Genomic DNA, 24,205 nt, shown 5'->3' on the forward strand with positions numbered 1-24,205 from the left:
AAGCATCGCTCACATGTACGTAGCCGGCCGGGGATCCTGCAGAGAGTGCTAACTCATTTCCTCTGCACTCGTTCCTGTGGTCCTGACTAGAGAAACTTCAGAGCAAGAGAATATTTTTTTTCTGGGGGGAAAGGGGACACTGCTTTGTTTCTCTGTGCCTGGAGACAGAGTTCCACTGTATAACCCAAGCTGACCTTGAACTCAAAACACTTTGTTCCCAGTGCTGAGATTGCAGGAATGATCAGTCATTCCCAACCCCAGACCTTTACATTTTTAATAAAGCACACAAACTTTTAACATAAAAGTATGCATATCCAACCTAAAAAGGTCTGAGACCATGAATAAATAAGAAAAAAAATTTAAGCGCAACCTAAGTCTACTGAGGCACAATTAATTGCCTTTAACCTTTACCTTTGTGTTCTATCTCTCAGCCAGCTCTTTTTCTCCAGACATGCAATATAATAAATATCTTTTTATTGCTAATTGTTTTTGCTTGGCCCATCCCTAGTATCTTTCCCTATCTAAAAACCTTCTGTAAAATTATTGCTGGGGACCAAATACCACCATATCAGACCATGTGTCAAACTTTATTCTTACTGGTCACTCAGATGACAGCTAATAGTTTGCTACCCCAGTGTTTCACTTATTTTTACAGCTAAATTTCATATAAACTTAATTATATTTCATTCAAGTAAATCCTTGGGGGCAGAAGGTACAGCTTGCTGGTAGAGCAAGGGCTGTGGGAAAGAAAAGTTGGGTTCAACACCCAGCACTAAAGCAAAAGACATTTTACAAAGCATATTATCAGAAATAAGGTTTTTTGTTTGTTTGTTTGTTTGTTTTTTGTTTTTTGTTTCTTACTTTGTTTTGTTCTGTTGAGACAAGGTCTCACTGTGTAGCCCTGGCTGTCCTAGAACTCACAGAGATCTGCCCGCTTCCACCTCCCAAGGCCTGGGGTTAGGGATCTGTGCCACGAGGCCCAGCTATAATTTTAAGGCTAACTAATTTTGTCATACTGGTCCAGGGAAGAACAATTTACACTTAGGGTAACTGTGTCTTTTTTTAGATTGTCTCTTTCCAAACTGAGTTTCAAAATCTGGTCTCTTACTTTAATCTGCAATTTCTTGACTGCTAAAGGGTTGAATAGTCACTCTTTGGTCTCTTCATATTGCATTATGTTTTTATTCTTTTTGTTTTTATAAGTTCACTCATTTATTTTGGCTTTTCTAATTTTATCCTTGCTCCACTTTTCTCTTAGGGTAGCCAAGAGATTTTAAAATAAATACTCCAAGATAAATGGGGAGGAAAAAATTCCACAATACAGTTTCTAATATCGCATTATGTCTGGGGTAACCGTAAATGTGCACCCATGCTTTGGCAAGCCAACAAACTCTCACGCTTCTGAGAGAGAAGAAGAAAGCCGAATCTAAACTTGATTCTTCACTAAGTGCCCTGCAAGATAATCTTACAATTGTTTGATCGGAGAGCAGTTTGAAGGTCACCTGCAAATAAGAAAGCAAATGTCACATCTAGAAATTAAGACAAACCGAAGTGGTTAGAGCAAACATTTAGACAGAGTGGAGTCCTACATCACGAGGTTTTATTTTTCTAGTTTTAATTTCCCCCCTTTAAAAAAGGCTGAAAAAGAAAAGGAAAGGATTTCATACCAACTGCAATATATAAAAACACCAGAGTCTTCTAATATGGCACTCAGCCAACAAACGTGACAACCAAAGCGTTTACTCTGTGCCACGAAATGGCCTCACTTTTGCAATATAGGAAAGAGAACACAAAATTCATAAATATAAATAAACAAGGTAATAATTATCCTAAATCTGCCTGCCTTTTCCAATGAGTCTGGAATGTTCTTTTCTCTAATGTTTCTTGCCCAATGAAAACAGAAAAATAGGATGAAGGCAGTACTTAATAATTATGGTAATTTACACACAAAAGGACAATCACTAAATATGCAGCTAGCAAGGCACACTGACAGATCTGGAGTTGTGGGGAGGGCTAAGTCTAAGGAAACTGGTCCCCTTGATGCCATGGTGCCAGCCACACAGCCCAAATCTCGAGACTGAGGTTACCATGTCCTGGACATGCAAATTAGGGCAAGTAGTATGGAAATGCATGGCCACAGACATCCTCCAGAGTGTGTCAGGATGCTCCAAAGCAGCACGGTAATTTATGGACTCCCAGGGCTTAAAGACTATCTGAGGAGCACATGTGCTCAAGTCTGCAGGCCAGCAGAGGCAGCAGAGGGCCTTGCTGAGATGCAGGTCACGCCCAGAGATTCTCACTTCATTAGCATGGAGTGTGGCCAAGAAGCATTTCTGCCAGCTCTCAGATGGGGTTCCTGGGGTCCCTTTACTGTCTAGTTTTCTATACTTGAGAAGTCTTGGCTCTGTGGCAAAATAGGATGCATCTTTTAGGTACTTTTGGTTCACACCACTTGTGGTCTTAGAAAGCACTTTAGTCTGTTTATCAGGTCCATGTAACAGTCTATTCTTCTGCCCCCCCCAAAAAAAAAAATCTTTTTCCTTTTGATGGACAGACACAAGGCTATATAAAGGAGGACCAGGACCAGTTAACTAACCAGGGACATTCAAACATGACCCACTCCAAGAGGTGCCTCCTTGTGCCTCAAGTGGACTCAGAGATACTGTTTCCTTCTGACAAACCCATTGTCATCTCCTGGCATCCAAACCAAAGGCTCTTGGTGTTGTGTTCTAGTTGAGAACACGCATGCTCCTGCCAGGCAGGCCTTGTGCCAGTGATGCGGTAGGTCTGAGGTCTTTTGTCTCCCCCAGTCCTTGCGGTCACTCCTAGGTAGGAATCAGCATGTTCTCTCTCCGAGAGAAGCCAAGCTCTGTGTGGAAGTCAAAAATCTGGCAGCCAATCAACTATGATCTGAATTCAGGTCTGTCTGACACCAACAGCGACGCTTTTAGCTGCAAATTTCAACCATAAATCACCGGTGGATATTGATAGCATCGCACATGCTTCCATGACAACTGCTTTATGAAGTGCTGAGGGGGGCAGGGGGGCCAGGCTTTGGGGACTATGAGAAGTTACTTAACAAAGGAGAACAGACATAAAGTACTTCAATGGGGAGGGGCAAACAGGAAAATGTTTCCAGAACTTGCGAGCCTGAGAAGGCTGAGGGAGAAGGTCAAGCTAGCCCATCTAAGAGAACCAAAGGATGGATGCAATGGAAAAAGGATCTGAGACTTTTTTACTATGCCTGCCAGAGGGTTCCGAGTATGCCTGTATATGTACTTTCCACGTTCATGTCTGGCAAGTTACATTCTACGTAGAAATTACGGGATGCAACTGTTTTTTAATTTTGTAGGAGGTGTGGTGAGTAAATCCCTTTGCTATCTTTTACTTTTATCTTTTAGAGGGAATCTGTGGTCTGTTAATTGGGTGCTGTTTTAATCCAGACATCTGAAGGCTGAGGCTCCTGAAACTGATGCTCAGAGTGCACGATGCTGGACGGCAGTCAAAGGAAGTACTAACCCTGCACATTAATTAGGCCTCATGCGCCTGGGGAATTATAACTACCCCTTTAATTATTTTATATATATTGTTGGAGATTAGGCAGAATGGTGTAATTAATACAGAAGATGGCACTCTTCTAGACGCTGTAGATGCTGTCTGGACTAGTGAGGTAATGAAGGTGGAATCTGGGAGCCGTGCCAATTCTGATGCTTTTCGGGTGGTTTTTTTTTTAAGCAGAGAATGTGGCATAGTAGATATGTTTTGGAGCTGTGATTCAGTAGGCCTGTCTTCAGGGTGATAAGATACAGGAAGCAAGCACGTTAGCTGTGGAGACCTGGCTGGGGGGGGGGGGGATATGACCCTTAGTGAGTTACCTCGGAGAAGCATCTCTAAAGAGTGCACAGCTGCTTCTCCATGGTGGACCACCGTCACACCTGACCCCAGCGGCCCTGAAACATCTGCATGCCCTGTCTGCAAGCCCGGGCATGGGAACTCACAAAGGCGGGAGGCTTATCTGAGGAGTGCTCAACTCTGAGTTGAAAAAAGATGGAAGAAAGACAAACCCTCCTAGCCAAGTTGAGATCTCCCCTGTCACCCCCCCCCAATGATTCTTCTAAATCAAAAAGGCAGCGTTGCAAAGTCTGTGTGACTTGTATAAGAATTCACCAATTAGCTCGTTATTTTCTTCATTATTTACTATTCATTATAGATATAATATATATTCATAATGTGTTCTTCATTACTCATTTCTTAACATGTCACAGATAACCTGGGTGTTCATGAGTGTGTTGACACTTGAGCTGATTTTTGACAAGCATTAAATAATTTCCATCATTTGGTGCTGGTCCATGAGCAACTAAAGTCACTATGTGTGAACTAGGCCCTATACTAAATACACACAGTGCTGTAGACAATTGTGAACTTTTTTCTGTAAACTTCATCTCCCAGATAAGAAACACATAAACTGCCAGGCAGTGGTGGCGCATGCCTTTAATCTCGGCACTCAGGAGGCAGAGACAAGCAGATCTCTGTGAGTTTCAGGGCTGCCAGGGATGCACAGAGAAACCCTGTCTCAAAAAACAAAACAAAACAAACAAACAAAAACCTACACATAAGCATGTTAAGTGCCTCTCCAACTCGGTCACTTGGCTTGTGTCTTAATCTGTTTTCTGTTACTGTAACTGAATACTGTGGGTTTCAGTAAATTGCTTAAAAGAAATAGCCTATGATTTTCAAGGCTGAAAAGCCCAAAAGAGCAACCTGTGGTAAAAGCCCTCTTACTTCATCGTCATGAAGCAGACAATATCACACGGTGACAGAGAGAACACACCAGCTCAGGAGCTTCACCTCTTACAGAGCCACCGTGCGAGAGTACATGTACTCTCCTAACTTTCTCTACTTATCCCTACCTCAAACACATCAGCACATGGATTAAAGATAGGTTTTCTAGCCGGGTGGTGGCGGCGCATGCCTGTAATCCCAGCACTCAGGAGACAGAGGCAGAAGGATCTCTGTGAGTTCAAGGCCAGCCTGGTCCACAGAGCAAGTCCAAGACAGGCAAGACCACACAGAGAAACCCTGTGTTGAAAACCAAAAAAAAAGAAAAAGAAAAAGAAAAAGAGATTGGGTTTCTAAAACAGGAACCTATAGCCTAGAACACTACAACCTCAAAGGACCAAGGTCGGACCAATGCCTACAAAGCTCTACACACAAAGCCAACCCCCTGTGCCTTCTGTGATATGAAATCTTTCAAGTGTCCATCTTTTTAATACACAATCTGGAGTGTTTAAGAGTAAGGCTATGAATCTATAATGCGACTCACACTGAGTGACTCTTCGGTGTTCTTAAACTGTAGTAATCAATATATGGTTGCTATGCACTCTCCACGGCTTATCATGACAGCCTCCCGGTGGGAGTCAAGATGACACCCTTCTCAGGATTCCCTTCGTACTAAGCCTAACACTGTTCTTGTGTTTGGTCTCATTTTTAGGGCAGAAACTATAGAGGACAATGTTACAGATTTCAGACTATAACAATAAAAACTAAATTAAGAAAAATGTTTTCTATTAGAAACTATTATTGTTCTGTGTATGTTATTTTTTTATACTATTTGAAGGCTGGTCCTGGAGCCGGGGAGATGGCTCAGTAGGTAAAGTGGTTACTATGCAAAGCATAAAGACTGAGTTTGGATCTCACACACACACACACACACACACACACCTTTACCTACAAAATTGACTTCAAAACAATAGTAATGAAATAACACAGGTGACACTTTATATCCTGTGCCATAAACATATCAGTGCACATATATATGCGCCTCTGTATCTGCCATGGTGTACAACTACACACCTAATCAGTCACCTTGGCTAGACAGGAACTTTTCCAAGTGGCCTATGTGACTCAGACAGTTTTAACGTTAACTATTTTGTTGCTGGCCTACAACAGTAATCGTTGGACCACGCCTTCTAAGCAGTTTTCTGAATGGATAAAGATACAATTTGTGCCTTGGTGATAATGTATACTTCTATATAATGTAAACTGATCATCATTTGTCCCAGTTTTTCTGGTCTCTGTTTCATCCCTTGATGCCCTGGAGCTTTGTGGGGTAGAGATGGGGATAAGAAATTATCAAACTAAAAGCTGCTGCCTCAAATGGTCAATCAACACTTGACATCCTAGAACGGATACTGTGTTCCCTCCAGCACAAAGTCTAGCCTGTACCCACCCCACACCAAATAGTGCCAGAAGCAGTAACCTCTGATAAAACCAATTTGTAAAAGAAAACAGAACCAGCTCTCTCAAATGACTGTGCTTTATATTATTGTTAAGAATCTCATGGAGTAAGGTCCTATGAAATATTCCAGCATCGTTCTCAAAGACCCATCGTAGTGGCTAGCATCACTTGGCACGAGAAATAGCTTTGAAAAGCATATAGCTGTGGTTCAGAGTGTCAAATCCAGTAGCTCCACACAGAGAAATGACCTTCAGATCACTGGTGGTGATCTTTGCATGAATAACCTGCCACCGCTAAGTTGAACGTGCCCAGCTCCTCCAGGGACTAGGGATATGTTAGCATCAACTTCCCTCTTTCAGCCTCCCAAGTCCCCCATGCTGCCCATCACATGGAGCAGAATCGCTGGCAAACCAGGGAAGAGGAGGGGAGGGGAGGGAAGAGGAGGGGAGGAGAGTGGAGGGGAGGGGAGGGAAAAGGAATGGAGGGGAGGGGAGGGAAGAGGAGGGGAGGGAAAAGGAATGGAGGGGAGGGGAGGGAAGAGGAGGGGAGGAGAGTGGAGGGGAGGGGAGGGAAGAGGAGGAGAGGGGAGGGGAGAGATATGGTTAGGGGTCAAAATAACCGACTGACTGCATGGATGGTGTTACTCGCACTTTTCATGCTGTTTCCACTTACTTTTACTCATTTTCTAAAATTATTAGAGGACTGTGATGCTATTTCAAGAATGCTATTGTTTTAATGTACTTCTGGTAAGTTAGACTTGTCCTTCAAAGGGGGAAAACGGATCCTAGGTTTGGATCCACCTTGGCAACCATGACTCCAGCTTTAGGCACCTGAGCATTGTAGAGCCCTAAACACATTAGGTCTATTAGGTTAGTTTTCAGAGTGTGCAAGAGTGTGACACTGTGCACATGTGTGTGCATGTGTGTAATGAGCTCGCATTATCATCTAGCAAGGTCTCTTTAAGGAGCAACTCCACCCGCTCATTAAAATGGCAGCGGGAGGGGCGTGTCTTCAGGCGTCCACTTTACTTCAGTCCTTCCTGGAACTTTCCTTCTGGCTAGCTACTTGGGCTCGAATATTCCCTGGAAAAGAAAAGCTGCTTATCAGAAAAGGTTCATTAAGCAGTAATAATCTGGACGTGGAAAAAGAAGATTCCTAAGAACTGAAAAGAAATATGGTGAAAGGCTACAGAAGTCCAGCCTTGAATTTCCAAATCTAGCCTCTTCGTTTTTGTTTGCTTTTAAACAATTCCCCCCATTTGTTTGATCCAATAAAGCTAATGCCTTCTAGCCAGGTTTAAAAAGAGAGTCTCCCCTGGTTTATTAGTGTGAACTATGTTTCTACACTAAGTAATTAGATCTTAGTTACCTTAATTTTATTAAAACACACAAGAGCTTGGTGTGTAATAAGAGGGCAGCTAACACAAGAACTTGCATTACGGGGCTAGAGGAGAGCTCGCTCAGTCAGATGCTTGCCTTGCCAGCATGAGGGCCTAAATTCAGTTCCCCAGAACACAAATTTAAAGAGAGAGAGACACAGAGACAGACAGACAGACAGACAGACATGGAGAGAGAGACAGAGACAGTCTCTCTCTCTGTCTCTATCTCTGTCTCTCTCTCTCTCTTTCTCTTGCCCCCCTTGTCTCTTAATCTCTCTCCACAGAAAAATGACACAAAAATGAATCCATACTAAAGAAATGAGTCCAACCCCAAGCACAGGTCTCTTAACTGGACAAGAGCGTGTGTTTACCCAAGCTGCCCTAGGCACTCAAGAGCTCCCCAGCACTGTTCAGCTGCTCGACACTGATTGGACACCTACTATGCACACATTCTGTACCAGGTGCTGGGTACTTAAAGGTTGAAAAGAACCTCTCTGTTCACTCAAATAACTGGGCACAGGTGGATGGACAGAAGAAACTGACAGCCAAGTAAACACAACAACGTGATAATGCCTGGTACAAGCCTGATCCGGGAGGGGCCACCTACTCTACAGAGAAACTCAGGAAGCCTCTCCCAAGTAGAGTTGGGGACTAAGTTTTAAGTGAGCTGTCTTGCAGGTGGAGGAGGAAACACGTCACTCTGAGCAGGAAGACCCCTGGAGAACAAGGAAGTTGGGAATGAGTGTGGAAAGGCAGAAAAGGGAAACTGCCCAACAGACACAGCAGTAACAGTGTCCATAGAAGACACTACGCCGGATTGAGACGTGACTAGATTAGGGTCTAGGGTAAAATCTAGGGACGAGAAGACCCAATAATAGCTTGAGAGGGATTAGAATGAGACCCAACCTCCGGGTGCTCTGTATATGCTCTTCCGGACCTTAACCCTGTCATGGAGGGCAAGGGGGAGCCCAGGACCACTCATCAGGGAGAAAATGAAAACCCAGCCTACCCAGGAGTGCTGACCCAGACACAATGAGTTGCTGAGATTCAAACTGAGACATGCATGCGACAAGCAGAAACCCACAGTGGGTCTGTGAGTACCAAACATTATTTTCTGTCCCAACAGACATCAAGCTTTAAAGAGTACTTGCATTTTTAAAATACCCAACCTTCACACCTGATGGTGCTTTTGTCACAGACAGATTTCCCAACCAAAGCTAAAGATGAAAAGAAAATTTCAGCAACTGCAGCTCCAGCAGCACCCTCTGAAGCAGGGCCTGTCTTACGTGGTGAGTGCGGCAAAATAACAGGAGGAGTTGGGAGGTTCCTAGTCTGGACCCCACACACTCCTCACATCTGGCATCTACAGAGAAAATGGGGTTCTGAGTGCTCTCTGGCTTGGCGCTCTGAGTGTCTCTCACCAGCCCTTATGGATTGAAACCAAAGCTGGCGGATCTCAAGGTTTTGTTCTACTTTGTGATCAAGTTTAAAAGTATGAAAGCAACCTTAAAAGTGTCAGAAAATGAACTTGCTTAATGTATTGTTAAGGAGAGAAGCCGCACTGTGGAAGAGAGGAACTCTGATCATGCCGAGGCTAAAAGAGCCTGCGCTGTGCTGACTGATGGAGTAGCCAGTTGCTACATCATCTCACGTCCAAGGCCTTCTTGGGCCACAAAATCCGCCTTCTCTGACCACTTGGACACCTGACTGCCTTTACTCGCTTTTCTACATACCTCTCAGAGTAGCCAGCACAAGACCCTTTATAAAAACCACAAGAAGGCATAGCAACACAGCACTGCAGAGCCAGAACCCTCCAGAAAGCTCGAGGGGAGAAAGCAAGATTTAATTTGAATACAATTCTTATTTGCATGAGCCTAGCACAGAAGCTCCAAGCTGAATAATGGACAGTGGTCATCCGGACTCTGGACTTGGGTCCCTTCTAGAAGCCTTCTCCTGACCCTCAAACACAATCACACAGGATTAAGCTTACAGGAATGGCTTCCTGTCATTACAACTGGGTTGTCACACAAATGCCATTCCTTCACATGAAACTATCATAATGGGACACAATTTAAAAATGGCTTTAAGAAATCAATTTGGCAAGACAGTGGTGGCATATGTCTTTAACCCCAGCACTTGGGAGGCAGGGGCAGGGAGATCGTTCAAGACCAGCCTGGTTGACAGAGTGAGTTTTAGGACAGCCAGGGCTACACAGAAAAAGCCTGTCTCAAAAAAACAGACAAACCAAAACAAAAATACAACAAAAGAAAGGAAGGAAGGAAGGAAAGAAAGAAAGAAAGAAAGATAGATAGAAAGAAAGAAATGTGTATTGGCACACACACACACATACTGACAAATCCTATAATGACAGGCTAATAACTGAAAATCAAATGCATGATTACAGGATTACTATTAACACAACACCTAATAAACCCTGAGACAGGAAACACGACTATGAACCAAAATTGAAGTCAGAGATTGAATAAGGACATGTGAGCTTGACAATTACCTCTAAAGTGTTGTCCATTGGCTCTGGGAAGTACTATTGTTTCCTTGGATATCAACACCTGCCTCTCCCACTGGGAACATGCAAAGATCTTGTGAAGTGCATCATTTGGGGTCATCTGAGCTACACCACAAAGAAAAAACCCGGGGGGGGGGGCAGGGGGGGGCAGAAGGAATCCATGGGAAAGTGCTACAAGGTAGCTGCGCTTCGTGTTTACAGTGCTAAGGGGAGTCGTGTACTCTTGTCTCATCATCTTCCCTATTTGAAAGTTAACAGGAGGATGAGCACACACACAACTGCAGTTACTCAGTAGACTTCCTAGGGCCAGCTCTCTTACAAACTTGTGATCTGTTTCCAGTATTTTTCCATGGACTACACTTATAAAACTAGGAGCTTTCTTTTATGAGTGAGTCCTAGAACCTGCCAGCGTACTCTACCTGTGAATACTCCCTCTGATGTGCATTCGCCAGCCTGAACTCAGTACCTGGCCCACCTCTACTCTGCCACGACCTGGCCATATTGCTTGTCTTGTCACAACCGCCTCTAGGAGCAGGACACAGTGACTATCCAGCTGGCAAAGCTCTGCTGTCCTTTCGGCTTTGTTTCCCTTTCCTAGCCAACTCTGTGTGCCAGCTTTTTCCTTTCCCATTTACCAGTTCCTTTCCCACTGTGGCCATTACCCACAAGCTGGCCCAGAATTCACTCTCCCTCTACAACCCTGACAGACATCCACAATGCTTGTCCAATGCCTCCAAAATCAAGCACTACAACTCACTAAGGATGACTGTGTCCCAAGGCTCTCTTCTTATCTCTCATTTCTGCACATCCTCCGCCATCTCTCCTCACGTGCATCATGTACATCTCACAGCACCTAATGCACAGATGGTAATAGGTGCAGAGAGTTTCTGTGATCCTTCTCTGACATATCCTGAACTCAATAAATCCATGTTGTTCAATAATAGATTAGCTTTTTTAAAAAAAGGCAAGTATGTACAAACATGCATGCATGTGTGAGCACATACACACATACACTCACACACACTCACCCTCCACCATATATCTCTCCAACAAAACTACAAAAAATGGTTTTGTGGAGACAAGACAACATCAATGCAGAAGGAATGAGACTCCAAACTTAGTGGCTTCATGATGTTCCTCTAAAGAGACAGGGGAAACTGGTGGCAAAAGGACTGTAGCAGTATTTTTGGTGCTCTACACAGCCCCAGGCTGGACCCCAGTGCTCTACACAGCCCCAGGCTGGACCCCAGTGCTCTACACAGCCCCAGGATGGACCCCAGTGCTCTACACAGCCCCAGGGTGAACCCCAGTGCTCTACACAGCCCCAGGATGGACCCCAGTGTTCTACACAGCCCCAGGGTGAACCCCAGTGCTCTATACAGCCCCAGGGTGAACCCCAGTGCTCTATACAGCCCCAGGATGAACCTCAGTGCTCTATACAGCCCCAGGATAGACCCTGTGCTCTACACATCCCCAGGCTGGACCTCAATGCTCTACACAGTCCCAGGATGGACCTCAATGCTCTACACAGCCCCGGGCTGGACCCTAGTGCTCTACACAGCCCCAGGATGGACCCCAGTGTTCTACACAGCCCCAGGGTGAACCCCAGTGCTCTACACAGCCCCAGGATGGACCCCAGTGTTCTACACAGCCCCAGGATGGACCCCAGTGCTCTACACAGCCCCAGGATGGACCCCAGTGTTCTACACAGCCCCAGGATGGACCCCAGTGCTCTACACAGCCCCAGGATGGACCCCAGTGCTCTACACAGCCCCAGGATGGACCCCAGTGTTCTACACAGCCCCAGGGTGAACCCCAGTGCTCTATACAGCCCCAGGGTGAACCCCAGTGTTCTACACTGCCCCAGGGTGAACTCCAGTGCTCTATACAGCCCCTGGATGGACCTCAGTTCTCTGCACAGCTCCAGAGTAGACCTCCAGTGCTCTACCAAGCTCCAGGAAAGACCACCAACACTCTACAAAGCTCTGGGGTTGTCAACCAGATCTTAAGTGGCAAGCATCAGTGGGCTTCTTGCACCGGGGCCTTGCTGGTCTATGGACCCCTGTGGACCCTCTCCCTCTCGGACAGCCTCCATTAGGCCTCAGTATGTGATATATGGAGACAGCTTGGCCCTTTTAGACCTGGAGATGAGAAAGTTTCATTTGTGGGCCACGTGTCTGTCACTCTCAGATCACCATCAATCCTCCCAACAAATCTCCCCACAGCCGCATCTACTCTGCCTTTACTCTCTGTGCTGGTCCATCAGCTCTCTCTCACAGTAGGATGCATGAGAGCTTGAGTCTCTCCTGTCTTACGTAACACACACACACACACACACACACACACACACACACACACACACAGAGAGAGAGAGAGAGAGAGAGAGAGAGAGAGAGAGAGAGAGAGAGAGAGAGAGAGAGAGAGAGATTTCCAATATTAGGTTGTTGTTTAATTTTGAGCATCTTATCTAGGCAGGGGCCGTTTCCTGGCTCACAGGATCCTTCAGTTCCTTTTTTACCCATATGACCTTGGTATCCCTTCAGAAATATGTGAGAAACTCTCCTTTTGACGTTTACAGTTTTTTGTCGTCTTGTGTCTAGGTACTGGCACTGTGAGGGTAAGGCCCTGTCTTAATCACATTTTCATCACTAGGCAGAAAAAGGCCTGGCCCACAGCAGGTACTCAATTAATACCAGCTGAATGAATGCTGCTGTGGAAAAAACTATGGGCTCATTGCTGACTCAATGCTGAGCATAATGAGACTAAAGAATCAAAGGACAAATATCATCTAAGTGGCTTCGCCACGTGGGAGGCACAGTTGACGCTGGAACACTTCCGAGCAGCAGGATGGAACTGATTTCAACCTGAAATGACTGCCATTGTTCAAGGAGCCGCAAGAAAGAGCTTGTGCGACTCGGGAGAGCTTTGTGTGTTTGTCTATCTGCTGTCTATGGAAGTCAGTGTTGGGGCTCAGTGTTTACACTTCTTGGCTCACCCCCAAACATTTTATAAACTCATATGTAAGAAGCACACACCCTAGCTGGCTTTCAGCTACTGCAGACCCACACAGCAGTCCCGGTCAGACAGCAGGCAAGGACAGAAGCCACGGGGCATCAGAGTGACAGAGTAATGGCGCCGGCAGTCACCCTGTGCTGCAGGTGACCCAAAGCCAAGAGCCAACCAGGCAACTGGAGACAGCAAAGAACTGCAGAGAGTGGGAGCAGCCTGGGGCATTAGGTTTCCATCCACCCACACTCACCAAGTGTGTGCCTGGGTGGAGTTCCTGCCTCTGCCATCTCCCATCTCAGCTTTTAGACAACACAATGGTTGCTTTGAGGATGGATTTTGTTTTGGGGTTTGTTTTTTTCGGGGGGGGGTTGGTTGGTTGGTTGGTTTTTATTTTTGTTTGTTTGTTTTGTTTTATTTGAGACAGAGTTTCTCTGTGTATCCCTGGATGTCGTGGACTCACTTTGTAGACCAGGCTGGCCTCGAACTCACAGTGATCCACCTGCCTCCGCCTCCCAAGTGCTGGGATTAAAGGCGTGCGCCACCACACCTGGCTGAGGATGAAGTTTTTAAAGTTAATGTACGATGGATAGAGAAAGCCTGGAGCATAGACAGTGGTCCCCAAGGAGTAGCTGTCACTAAGCTACAGGGCACTCCCCTCCAACCTACCCCCAGCCAGTACAAGAGCATCTACTCGTGCATTCACTCTAATACTCACCACGTCTTGGGCTTTGTGCTAAGCATGGGGCAGAGTAAGGGATGAAACGGGCAAGTCTCAGTTCTCAAGGAACATTACCTTCTAGAAAGAGAGGAAACAGGAAGGAATGCAAACATATGAACACACAGCAGGTGAGTTGGTGACAAGTGTTCTGGTGTGAAATAAAGACAGCGGAGACTGGAGGGTAATGGGACCACACAGTGGCAGGGATCTCGTTGGTAAGATTTGAAGGAAATCAGGGAAAAAGGTGCGCAGGTGTTCACCCCCCTGAGCAGGGGGTAGCCGACCTATGTACAGCTTGGCTGAAACGTGACAGGATCTGGGGACAGAGGCCCAGGCTGGGAGCATCCTTCCCTTTGTCCCTTGGGTTCCTTGTCTTTCTCATGGAAGCACAGACTGGACCCCCTGAGGTTAACTATGAGCCTCAAGGCAGTATACAACACCTTGCCAGCAGAAAGGACGAGGCACGGCAGATGAGGGGTGGCCTCAAAGAAAGAGCGGCTGAAAACCTGGTCCAAGTAAAATAAGCTTGTGTAAGGAGAGGCAAAAAAATTCTTCCATGCAAGAGCTGGCAAATAGCCCTGGGCATGAGTTGTAGGGGCCTGCTGGGTAAGTGAAAGGCCTAGTGGGAGGGGCAAGGTCTGTGGATGGGGCAAGGTCTGTGGGAGGGGCAAGGTCTGTGGGAGGGGCAAGGTTTGTGGCCTAGAGCAGGAGTAGGGGTGGAGAAGGAGAGGGAGGGAACAGGGGTGGAGACTGCTCATCCCAGTACCCTACAAAGTGAGATGAAGGCACACGCTTGCCATGCTCAAAACAGTGGCAGGCATAATTTAGAGGTTGTGAGTCCTATGATGTCCAACTCTAAAGATTGCTGATTAAGAGCTCAACCTTGCTGGGCACGGTGGCACACGCTTTAATCCCAGCACTTTCGAGACAGAGGCAGGCAGATCTCTGTTAGTTTGAGGCCACCCTGTTTCACATGAACACTGCGGCACACTCATGCACACACACACACACACACACACACACACACTTACTTTTTTTTTTTAACATACAAGGAACTTTAGTTAAAGGGGTCTTGTCTTTGTTTCTTATTCCAGCTTGAAGGTCATGCCTGGAGAGCTGAGATGAATTTAACCACAGACACTGGTGGAAATTTGGGAACTGTCTTTTTGGTTTTTGTTGTTAGATTTACTTGTTTTACTTTGTGTGTGGAGGTGTATGAGTGTTTTGCCTGCATGCATGTTTGTGCCCAAAGGTGTTTGTTTGTGTTTGTGTGTGAGTACTGTACGTGCATACACAGGTTTGCGCACTCGAGCTCTGTATTCACACACACATGTGTGAGGCTCTCTGAGGGAGGAAAGGGGAGGTAAGAAAGAGGGATTTGTTGGAAGGGCTAGAGAGGCGGGAAAATACTCCAGTCTCTGAAAACTTAACCCTGTAACCGTGTTGGAGTTGAACCAACAGGCACGCCAGCAAATACCTTTATTATTTGCCTTATTTGAACTGAGGCCATATTTCTATTTAATTGCTTCTCTCATTTTCTTGGGCAATAATTATAAGACTAACTTTTCAAATAAAATAAAATTGCTCCTCCGCTGTATGCAGACGGTTACCGAACAGGTCAGGGCAAGTTTCCCCAGTGCCTTGTTGCAGCCTGGGCTTTCAGAACACCGGCTCAGGTTAGCACAACAGTCTTATGCCAGCACTGCACTGATTTCGAGGACAACTTGCTTGACACGGAGGCATTTCTCCCTGCCTCAGTTTCCCTGTTTAATAGATTGCCGTGTGGCTTGTGTTTCTCTCTGTCTACCTCTCCGAGCCCTGCGCTCCCTGGCCTTGGGTTCGATCTAGCCAGTGGGAAGCCCGGGCAGAGAGCTCAGAAGCAGGAAAGCCTGGGCACCTCACCCCGCTGGCGCTGAGCTTTTGGCTGGCAGCAGTTCCTCTGGGATTCCATCACCCAGTGGAACCCTGCTTCCTCTCAGGTCCCGGTTCCTCCTGGGTGGCTCCCCTTTGACTCCCCAGCCCACGGGTACCATCTGGACTGCCTTCCAGGGATCAACCCTTTCCAACCTTGACAAAGAACACTATGTGACTCCGAGGCATGGTGGCTGCCTTTCTGTCCAGACCCTGGGTGCTGGTGTCGAGAGGCCTCATTGGTCTCTCGGGAGCAGACATTGCACCTAGCAAAACATAAGCAATGAATCCGCAGGCTCATTTATTTCCTCTTGACTGTCAGGTGAGGTCTCTCAGACAGATATCTCCCTGAAAAGGACTAGGGACAGACCTGTGGACTAGAGATCACTACAGTTGTGGGACCTTTGCGAGGGGCCCTGAGCCTCCTAGGCCCAGGTTTCATCACACAGACGGGGCCAAGAATTTATCGGGCCTGCTTACTATCTGTATGGTTCAAACACGGGACATGAAAACATTCTAGAAGCTGGACGGTTATTACAAATGCATTATTATTTGTTTTTTAGATTTATCTATTTGTTTTATGTATGCGTGTGCTCTGTTTTCATGCACCCCAGAAGAGGGAATCAGGTCCCATTACAGATGGTTCTTAGTCACCATGTCGTTGCTGCGAATTGAACTCAGGACCTCTGGAAGAGCAGCCAGTGCTCCTCACAGCTGAGCCATCATCTCTCCAGCCCTGTTATTCTGATGGAAAGGGAAATCTTGTGTCTACTGCTCATCCTGACCGACTTCCACCCTGATCTCTGCCGAATGTACTGTCACAGGCAGCACGAACAGTTCAGGGCCTGGCATGGCAGAGTGCTACACAAGCCTCTGAGGTGGTCACTGTACTGGGCCGGCTTGCCAAGGCCTTAGGGGGCGGGCAACCTACCGATGTCGAGGACCCTCTGCTTGGCCGTGTGCTGCCGGGAGTGCCAGTACTTCCAATACTTGAGCTGTTCGTCTCGGTTCTTGTCCTCACTGAAGACCACCATCACCACACTCTGCAGGAGAGAAGAGAGGCCGTCACCCTGTGCTGGGGCGGGCGGTACCCGCTGCCCCAAAGGGTTCCCGCCTCTGCCAGTTCCCCATCGTAGGTTGCTTTTATTGTTTAAGAAAGAGGCACTCAGAGGAAAGATAGCAAGTTACCAAGAAGAGACTTGATACCCTATGAGCATATTCAGGGGGAGGAAGTCCCCCTCAGTCACAGTCATAGGGGAGGGAAGTAAGGGGAAAGCAGGAGGGAGGGAGAAATGGGAGTTTACAAGGGATGGGCTAACAATTGAGATGTAATATGAATAAATAAAATAAAAATTAAAAAAATAAACTTAAAATATGGAAAAAAAGAAAAAAGAAAAAAGAAAGAAACAGGCATGGTGGCTCCTGCCTTTAATCTCAGCCCTGGAGAGGCAGAGGCAGAAAGATCTCTGAGTGAGGCCAGCCTAACCTTCAGGGCAGCCAAAGCCACACAGGGAAACCCTGACTGTCCCCACCACCACCACCACCAAAAAAAAAAAAAAAAAAAAAAAAGAAAAGAAAAGAAAAAAAGAAAAAGGAAAAACTAAAAAGGCCAGAGAGCAGGACAAAGAGGTGCCTCAGTGAGCTAAGGTGTTTGTCACTAAGCCTGACCCTGAGGGTGGAAGGAGACGACCAACTTCTCACAGTGTGCACAGTGTGCCCGTGCACACCCACCCCCCCACAAGCACGCACAGACTGGAAACAGCATCAAGAGAAACAGAATTCATCGTCAATCTTACCACAGCATCATTGAAAAACAGACAGAGAAGCCATCGACACCTTTGTTATTTTGCGGTGTTAGCTAGTGGTTTGCACTGAAAACAAACAGGCAGCAAACCTTCTGTCTTAAATGGAAGTGTTTCCATCGGTAAAGAAGCAAACATCCATCTCTGTGGGGATGTTCAAGACTTTCTTTTTCTTTAAAAGAAAAACAACTGTATCCCATGTATTCTTCCCAGATGCCCATGCATGGACTGAGAGCCCAAGGGAAGGTCTCTGCCTTTCATCCCTCCAGGAAGCCCTCCTGCCACAGCACTGTTCCTAGTTGACCCTGCTTTTCCTGGTGTGCTGGGGATGGGACTGAGAACCCCGGGCACAATGCAGCACACCCTTGTGCTGAGGAGAGTCAGGAAGCCGGCAGGCTGGTACCTACCCCAGCGGTGCCGTCCATCTTGGTCAGGAGCACTTAGTAGTAGTATAATAGCACAGCGTGCTTTTTCACTATGGTTATTAAAAAAGAGCTGTGGTTCGTCGCAGTAAGCTATTGGAGACGCAGTGCCTGACACAAGGAGGACACTGTCACTGGGCGACTTGTTGGTGCAGTATGTCCTCCACCACGGTTCTGGCCACAGGTTTGGAATGTCCTAATGTTCCCCACGACGGACAGCATCCTGGGCACCTTTCGACTGCCCGTGGGCTCACCCTGCGTGGGAACTTAGCCCATGTGTGGCAAAGGCACTGTGCTGTAGCCACGCCACGATTCCCCACGTCTCAGACTGAAATGCTCAGTAGGACTCAGCTATGAACAGAGTGTGCTGGCCTGGGGACCGCAGGTGCAGGGGCGTGGGCCAGTTTATAAGAGACCAGGGGGATGCTGGTCCATCGGCCCTTTACATTCTGCTGTAAATTTTAAGCCGAGGCAGAATCCGGTCACCACCGCCCTGCTGGGCAGGAGTGGGCACACTTCCAAAGCCGACAGTGAGAACACAGGGATCCTTTCCCACAGATGACCGTAACACTCATGAATCTGAAATCCCTCCAAGCTACAGCTGGTGATGGTAACCATACCTCAGTTTTGGGTCCTGGCTAAGCCTGAGGCTGCAGAAGGCTTTGTAAGGGCTGTAAAACGGTCCAAAACTCGGCAGGAGATGCTCTCTGAAAAAAACCTACCTAGGCTGCACTCACGAACATACGCTGATTGACAGGTCAACTGAAAACAACTGCACAGCCTACACGCCGGGAATGACGTGAGAGGGATTCCGTGACACAGTGGAAAAGCAAGTGCAACCAAGCTTCTTCCCTGGGGTTTATTGGTTACTGATTAAAATGATAAACTATGAGCCAATAGTTTGTCTTGCACCAAACTTTCTGAATGATTTATTTTGGGATTTTTCTCCCCGCCTTCCACAGGAATGTGAGGGGACAATCCCACCGCTCTGATCACCATGCGCTTTTATTCTGAGAAATGTGGTCCATACCCTGACTTTGCTGATGGGGTGCCGGAAGCACTTGTTGTCTCCGGTCTCGCTGAGCGTTATGGCATAGAACTGCCCTTTGTTGAGGTAGGTCATGGGGCCCTCGCTCTGCTTCTGACGAAGAGACTTGGTGGCCTCCAGGGTGTACTGAAATGTCCCGCTGTGAAGAGAAAACAAGCGGCAGGGCCGGTTCACTAACTTGGACACTTCTGCTTTCCCGAGCAGCCTCACATCGCCAGTGTTTTATATGACTGTTAACACATACTTACTCCATTTTACAGACAGAATGTGGAATATAGCAAAAAGAATGCATCCAGACCAAAGGTCAGTGCTGGTACAATATACACATTTTTTTAACAGTGGCCCATAAGTCAGGTGGTTTTGAGTCGGGAGAGAGTCCAGGACGGGCTGGGCAAACTCACAGCCAGAGAACCCTGGGGAGATCTCGGGAATCCAGCGTTAGGCAGAAAGTCCCATTTTTGCCCTAAGAGCAAGCCAAACGGCAATGCCTCTCTTCAGTTTGCGTATTTGCCTGGTTTTCTTAGTGTCTAGCCACAACTGCACTGTAACCGGGCTGTGATCTTCCACCTCACACGTCAGAACGGCTGGCATTGTAAGCATGTGGCACACAGCTGCCTGTTTCTTGTTTTAAAACCTGTGGCAGAATTCATGGTGAGGCTACCTCGAGTCAGGGCCTTGTGGGTGATGGCTCGCTGCCTGCTTTTGCAAATAAAGTTTTATTGGGACAGTAGTGTCTGCTGTTTACTGTCTAGCTCATTCCAGAAAAGGGCTGAAGATCTTTGCTCAAATAGTCCCTCTCATGTTTTTAAGATGTAATTTATTAAAAAAAAAAAACAAACAAACCATTAATTTTTCCTAGCTCTGAAGACCATATCAGTTATTTAAGATTAATAATAGGTATGAACCATGCCATTTTATTCCATTTGTTCTTTCAGAAATGCTTGTTTGGTTGCACTGAGGGATCAGCTCCAGAAGGGGCCGTTAATAAAGCCAGTGCCTCCTGAGTCACCAGTCTTTCTCCACGGCCCAGTTAGTGATCCTGCTCACCCCCCAGTCCTCCTCAGAGGCTTGGAGCAAAGATCACTCACAAACGTGGTCTTTTAAAACATCCTGCTTACAGGATTAGGGGACTTTACTTCTATGTCAAATACTTTTGAAATGTTGCATCTATATTTTAACTTTTGGAGTAATAATTATTTAAGGTTTAAAATTTTTTTCTCTTATTTGATAAAATTCTGAGGCATGGAGGTGAGGAGATGACTCAGTGGTTAGAGCACTGGCTCCTCCTCCAGAGGACCTGGGTTTGAGTCCCAGCACCCGCATGACTGCTCACAGCCATCTGTGACGCTGGTCCCAGGGGATCCAACAGCTCCTTCTGGCCTTTGTTGGCACCAGATGTACTTGGGGTACACAGACATACATGCAGGAAAAACACCTCAAACATAAAACAATAAAATAAAAATGGTTGAACTCCGTCAGTTAACCGCACCCTCTGAAGCCTACCTTCCCGTCTGGTCGTACAAATACTCCTCAGCACCAACGGAAGCACTCCGAAATTTCTGAAATTTTTAAATGGTAGAATTAATACAAATTGGCTGAGAATGTCTGTAAACAGTACAGAAAAACGCAAATAGAAAATAATAACAGCAATCGTAGTGACTGTATCCTATCCCCATTTCATCGTTTTGTCATCTCCTAGGAAAGGAAAACTTTCCTAAGGATAAAGGAAAAATATGTTTCCAAGATATTTACAGGTATCATGTGCTGCACCTGCCAACACATAAACCATTTCTTTCTTTTTTTAAAAAAGATTTATTTATTATATATACAGTGTTCTGCCTGCGTGTATGCCTATAGGCCAGAAAAGGGCACCAGCTCTCATTATAGATGGTTATGAGCCACCATGTGGTTGCTGGGAATTGAACTCAGGACCTCCAAAAAAGAAATCAGTGCTCTTAAGCTCTGAGCCATCTCTCCAGCCCCAAACCATTTCTTTCAGTTGTCTGTTACCTCGAGCACTTTTTCTCAAATGTTACAAATTCAAAATTAACGGAAGACCAATTACAGAGACAAAATGACACAGCAAAAAGAAGTCCAACCAAGCGGAAGCAAGGCTTTCAGAATAGGACTACCAAGGAGCCAGGCTTAGCTCATTTGCCTGGCACTTACATAGAACTGTAAGGTGTTTCCTGTTAAATGTCTACTCATAGTGTGTGATCACATCAAACAGGCTAGCAAAACACCAAAAGCATGATCCGTACAGCATGAACATTTTACCTGTGTATTAAGTATAGTAAGTAGTAACAGCCTGACTATCTCGGCATGCTCTAAGCCTCTCTCCTACCAAATGTTTTCAGGCTCTAAGAATAGTGTTACACAAACAGTAGCCTGGGTCCTGGTTTGTGTGTGTGTGTGTGTGTGTGTGTGTGTGTCTGTCTGTCTGTCTGTCTGTCTGTGTGGGTGTGTGTGTATGTGTGTGTGTTAGACAATTTAAAGTTTGATGCCGGGGTAGGTGAGATAGCTCAGAATGGGAAGGTTCTCGCCCCCCAAGCTTGAGGACCTGAGTTTGGTACCCAAAACCTACAGACTGGAAGAAGACGACTGACATCTACACACATTAACTCTTAATCTATAAGGCAAATATACTATGGGTGAAAGAACATACTACATATTGTCCACACAAATGTACTCATATCTGCTCCTTCCTCTACCGCTCCTTGAGCTACCTGTCTGTGGAACCTCCTCCTCACTCGCATTTCCACTCTTAGTCCAGTGGATCAAGTGTTTCCTTCTTCAGAAAAAAGTCTCTCGGCTGTTTTCAAATGTTCTTCACAAACCCCACCCACTATGTTCAGAGCTCAGCATGCTCTTAGTTTCTGTTGACATGTTTACAAGTCTTGTTGTTCTTCTCCTCCTCCTCCTCCTCCTCCTCCTCTTCCTTCTCCTCCTCCTCCTCCTTCTCCTCCTCCTCCTCCTCCTTCTCCTCCTCCTCCTCCTTCTCCTCCTCCTCCTTCTCCTTCTCAAAAAGGTTTTTCAACACCAGGTTTCTCTGTATAGCCTCAGCTGTCCTTGTAGACCAGGCTGGCTTTGAACTCACAGAGTTCCGCCTGCCTCTGCCTCCCCGACTGCTGGGTGTACAAGTCTTCTTATCTGGTTTTATTTATCAGATCCAAGAAGACAGCCTTCCCTCCGTGTTTACCCGACCCCGTGAACCCATGCACGCTGACGGAGAGTCAAGTGCGTTGGTTTGTGCTTCTTTTACAATCGGTCAGCCTGCAAACCCTTCAGTGAGAATGTTCTAGGGCTTCGCCATCTGTTTGGCTCCAGAAGAAACACAGAAATTATATAACATGCCATCCTAGCCTCAAAAAAAAAAAAGTGGTTGAAAGAAATAAATTCGCATGTGAAGCAACAATGCACTGAACTAAAATACAACAAATAACTATGCGTGGAAGTCCATGTTGAATTATGGATTCATTCATGTATCCTAGAGGGAATTACCCGGACATTACCAGGAAAAAATAAATCTGTGGAGTTTCCGTCATCTGTGGTCTTTGGTGTGGGTTGAGAGAAAAAAGTGAGAGAAAGCAATACAGGTAAAGGGGGGGCCGCCATGAGGCAAGGCAGGACATAGGACAGACATAGAGACAAGAACACACTCGTGGGCAACTTAAGAAGAGGAGAACTGAGAGTCTAGGTCTCGCAGTCCAATGCAGTAGCCGCTAGCCAGATGTGCTGTCTAAGCTTAAGTTAACAAAAACTTAAATGTTGGCTTACTCAGTCAACTAGCCACATTTTAAACAACCAATGCTTCAGCCATGCGCAGGAGCATAGTGCATTGTTACTGTTGTCTTTCAAGGAAAGGTGTTTTGAAGAATATTCTAATTTGAGTGTAAGAAATTCTTGAAAATGTTATTTTAGTTTTCAGTGAGAGAGTTAGTCTGGCTGGGTGTGGTGGTGCACACCTTTAATCCCAGCACTCGGGAGGCAGAGGCAGGGGGATCGCTGTGAGTTTGAGGCCAGCCTGGTCTACAGGGGGAGTCCAGGACAGCCAAGGATACACAGAAAAACCTTGTCTTGGGGGGGGGGGGGAAAGGGTTTCAAGGACTCTTCAACAGTCCGGACAAGCACGGAGGGTCAGTGTTTGCAGCCTGTGTGAGTCTCTCTGCCTTCAAGCTTGGTGGCCTGGGGTGGGACAGTAGACTGAACACACTGGGCTTGTGGTGGGTCTGTTTTCACTCTCTCAGCTAATGTGAGAACATAAGATACTGTGAGAATTTAGACTTGAAAACACTGTCAATAAATACAGACAAAAAACAAACAACAACAACAAAAACAAACAGAATTCTGCTCCAGTACATAAATGTACATGTGCAAGGATAAAGAAAACTGAGGCTAAGCGTATGATTATCTATGTTCAATATTAATTTTTCTTTCATTCTTATATACTTTCTTTATAATCTTTTTTTTTTTTTAAAAACTAAGTAGAAGCTGGGTTGTGGTTTATGCCTTTAATCCCAGCACTCTAGAAGGCAGATCTCCATGAGTTCAAGGTTAGCCTGCTCTAGAGAGTAGGTTCCTGGACAGCCAGGGCTAATACACAGAGAAACCCTGTCTCAAATGAACAAAACTAGCAAACAAAACCAACCAACCAAATAAATAAATACTAGGTAGATGGTCCATTTAGAAAGCATGACAATCGCGTAGGTGCTCACTTGGTCGGTTTCATAGTGTCTGGGCTTTTTTTTTTTTTTTTAACCTTACTGGTCCTTTGCTTTTATGTTATGGTTCCCAATTTTGTGTTTTTTAATGGGTTTCTCTCTCTCTCTCTCTCTCTCTCTCTCTCTCTCTCTCTCTCTCTCTCTCTCTCTCTGTGTGTGTGTGTGTGTGTATGTGTGTGTGTGTGTGTGTGTGTGTGTGTGTGTGTGTGTGTGTGTGTGTTTTCTTTTTGGTTTTTGGTTGTTTTAAGACAGGGTGTCTCTGTGTAGCCATAGCTGTCCTATACTTGCTTTGTAGACCAGGCTGGCCTCGAACTCACAGCGATCTGCCTGCCTCTGCCTTCCCAGTGCTGGGATTAAAGGTGTGAGCCACCACCGCCACCTGTCATTCCCTCTATTTTATTGTTTCTTGTTTTCTAAAGTGAGGGAAGTAATAG

At 46.1% G+C, this 24,205-nt stretch overlaps 1 protein-coding gene across 3 annotated transcripts in view; it reads right to left on the reverse strand.

Annotated features, from left to right (window-relative positions):
• Nucleotides 1–24,205, reverse strand: part of GRHL2 (grainyhead like transcription factor 2) — a 141,032-nt gene that overhangs the window by 59,031 nt on the left and 57,796 nt on the right. For all 3 annotated transcript variants that reach the window (XM_084747942.1, XM_084747941.1, XM_084747943.1), the window contains 3 exons: nucleotides 20,554–20,609; nucleotides 19,033–19,189; nucleotides 16,710–16,821 (listed from right to left, as the gene is read on the reverse strand). In XM_084747942.1, the coding sequence (XP_084604068.1) occupies nucleotides 16,710–16,821; nucleotides 19,033–19,189; nucleotides 20,554–20,609 (325 nt within the window). The remainder of the gene's footprint in view (nucleotides 1–16,709; nucleotides 16,822–19,032; nucleotides 19,190–20,553; nucleotides 20,610–24,205) is intronic.

The sequence above is a fragment of the Acomys minous genome (genome assembly GCF_964271855.1).
Source record: "Acomys minous genome assembly, chromosome: 12".
Lineage (NCBI taxonomy): Eukaryota > Metazoa > Chordata > Mammalia > Rodentia > Muridae > Acomys > Acomys minous.